This window comes from Calcarisporiella thermophila, assembly GCF_041956535.1.
Source record: "Calcarisporiella thermophila strain CBS 279.70 unplaced genomic scaffold VTP21scaffold_102, whole genome shotgun sequence".
Classification (NCBI taxonomy): Eukaryota; Fungi; Calcarisporiellomycota; class Calcarisporiellomycetes; order Calcarisporiellales; family Calcarisporiellaceae; genus Calcarisporiella; species Calcarisporiella thermophila.
Window position 1 is genome coordinate 1 of NW_027192289.1, and position 2,358 is coordinate 2,358.

At 37.9% G+C, this 2,358-nt stretch overlaps 2 protein-coding genes across 2 annotated transcripts; both read left to right on the top strand.

Annotated features, from left to right (window-relative positions):
* Positions 1 to 923: 923 nt before the first annotated feature.
* Positions 924 to 1,241, top strand: VTP21DRAFT_1105 (uncharacterized protein; the record flags this gene model as incomplete). Its single annotated transcript, XM_069390453.1, has 1 exon — positions 924 to 1,241. The coding sequence occupies one exon, from the start codon at positions 924 to 926 to the stop codon at positions 1,239 to 1,241; it is 318 nt and encodes a 105-aa protein (XP_069245401.1).
* A 914-nt stretch (positions 1,242 to 2,155) lies between these two features.
* Positions 2,156 to 2,358, top strand: VTP21DRAFT_1106 (uncharacterized protein; the record flags this gene model as incomplete). Its single annotated transcript, XM_069390464.1, has 1 exon — positions 2,156 to 2,328. A coding segment is annotated over one exon (173 nt), but the record flags the coding sequence as incomplete, so codon positions are not given.

Here is a 2,358-nt window from a genome sequence, read left to right on the forward strand (position 1 = left end):
GTTGTTATTGAAAAAAAATTAATTGTAATAATCGGAAGTGAAACCGATTATTCATTTTGGCAATAAAAACCAGTGCCACGTTAAACATTGGCATTAAATAATGTAGTGTGGCGATGCATGGCAAACTCTAGGTCTTCATCGAATGTTTGGTTTATCCATTTTGCCTTAATAATCCTGGGAAAAATTTATTTGTGCTTAGTAAATAATAGAATTAGATATTTCATCCAAGTAATATACTATACGTACGAATAGGAAAGAGGTTTAAACCAAAATTGGATTTGAGCGGAGCAATAGTAACTTTAATACCCAAGCGATTCACTCTTGCATCACAATAATACTGCATGTTTTAGATACGTAGTGCATTTCATGAGTAAAGTTCATATATTCAAGGGTTTGTAGAAAAGCTCGCTGCCACTATTTCCTTATAATTTAATTATAATTTACCGACATTTTGAGAATTTTTTTGAGTGAAGAGCATAGAAAGTGTTGGGAAAAAGTAGGCAAATTATAGTTAAACAATAAGGAAATTATTGGGAAACTGCAATATTTCCCATAATTTCTACATTTTTCTCCTATGCTTTCCAAGGTACACTTCTTATAGAGCATACCCAGGTCATATTAGAATTTTATTTTGTATATCTGAATTAACGTAATTAACCTTAACATCAATATACAGTACTGTATTTTGCAAGTCGCAATATCCTATCTGCACACTTGTGTAAAAAAACTGCCAATTAGAATGGAAGCTGAGACAATTGCGATATACTCAGAGTTTCGAGAGTATATCCATCTATTGGTAGTTTAGTGGTCTTTTGCTGTGAAAATTATTATAAAAGGAGGTATTGTCACTTTCTCTCTTCCTTCATCCATAGATTTCTCTTTATTTGTGTACTCCGTTCATCTAACGCACTTTTACCGAAGTCATGTATCTCAGATTATTCGCCCTCCTGTTCGCCGTAACGTATGTCTTGGCATGCAGTCGCGACGAGGTCCAGATCCGCGTACTCACTCGAGGTGGCGGCATACAGAGCAAGTGCCAGAAGGCTAATTCCTCATGGTATGTGTGGCGAGATGACCATCCTCAACTGAAGTTGTATATCGAGGCACACTCAGGAAAGGCGTGCTACCATTGTGATTTGCACTCTGCCGACAAGCGTAACTTGGGGCGGTTCAGCTGTACCGGTTGGCATGATCTGACCCATGTAGAACGATTCCGGTACATTAACTGCTGGGAAGCATAGGCCCAAAGATTATCTTAAAACAGAGAGAAAAACATGTGGCTCTTTCATTTTAAAAAATTGAAAGCATCATTATAGATTTATCGATGAAATACATACGAATAAAAGTAATATATAAACCGCCTTCGGAAGATGATCGAATGTTTGTGTATTTTAAATTTGATTTTCCATTTCTCCCCCAAAAGAATTGTAAAAAGAGTACTACCAAGTGTTGATGACTTTGTAACAGTTTTGAGGCTGTTAGATACTCGAATTTCTTAATAATAGAATCCAAGAAAGAGGCGAGGAACAATAAACAAAAAGGAGTGAACTTAGATAGAATCTCGGGAGTATCGGAGTTGTAACAGTTCAGGTACTGTTAGAACATAATAGTTTCCTAAAGGTCCAAAAAAGAGCTGACCTATTCCGTCCAAAAAGCCTCTCCCCCTTCAAAACAGCGAGATTTGGGTATTAAGTAGGGACCAAGTTAAAACTTAATTAAAGAAACAAGTAAGAGTGTAAATTAATGAAAATATCAAGCGGGAATCAGGTTGAAAAATAGGGTCTTCAAATCAAAAATAAACGGGATTAGCCTTCACAGGCTCGGCCAATGCCCTTTAGGCATCGTGCCCAAGGTTCTCTCCCTGGATGGTAGGTTGGGAAACGCAAGTGGGCAAGTGCAAATCGTAAATCCAAAAAACTTAAGATTATGGAAGAAAAATCAATAAGCACACGGCAGGAAATATCCCATTCAGCCCCCGTTGAAGATGTCATTATAGATATGAGGGAGAGCGAGGAGAGGTAGAGTAAAGGACTTTTGCAAATTACACTGCAGTATTAGAGTACATGTACATGACAGTGTGGGTGATTTATTAACCTGTTGCTCATTATGCCTAAAAATTTCTTGGAAACTATGATGCTGCCACCCTAGAATCGAAATGGAACCGAGTTACTTTGCAGAGGATCCTAAGATCGGAGCGAGCAGTTCAAGCTTCGGACCAACGATCGAGGCGGAGATGAGCCCTGACTTTGCAGAAGCTCAAGAAGCAACTCCAAATGGTCAGAATCAGGACTATATTGACATTGAAGAGGAATATTCTAGTGATCACAGGTACAATGATAGTTATAGTACACTGGCATT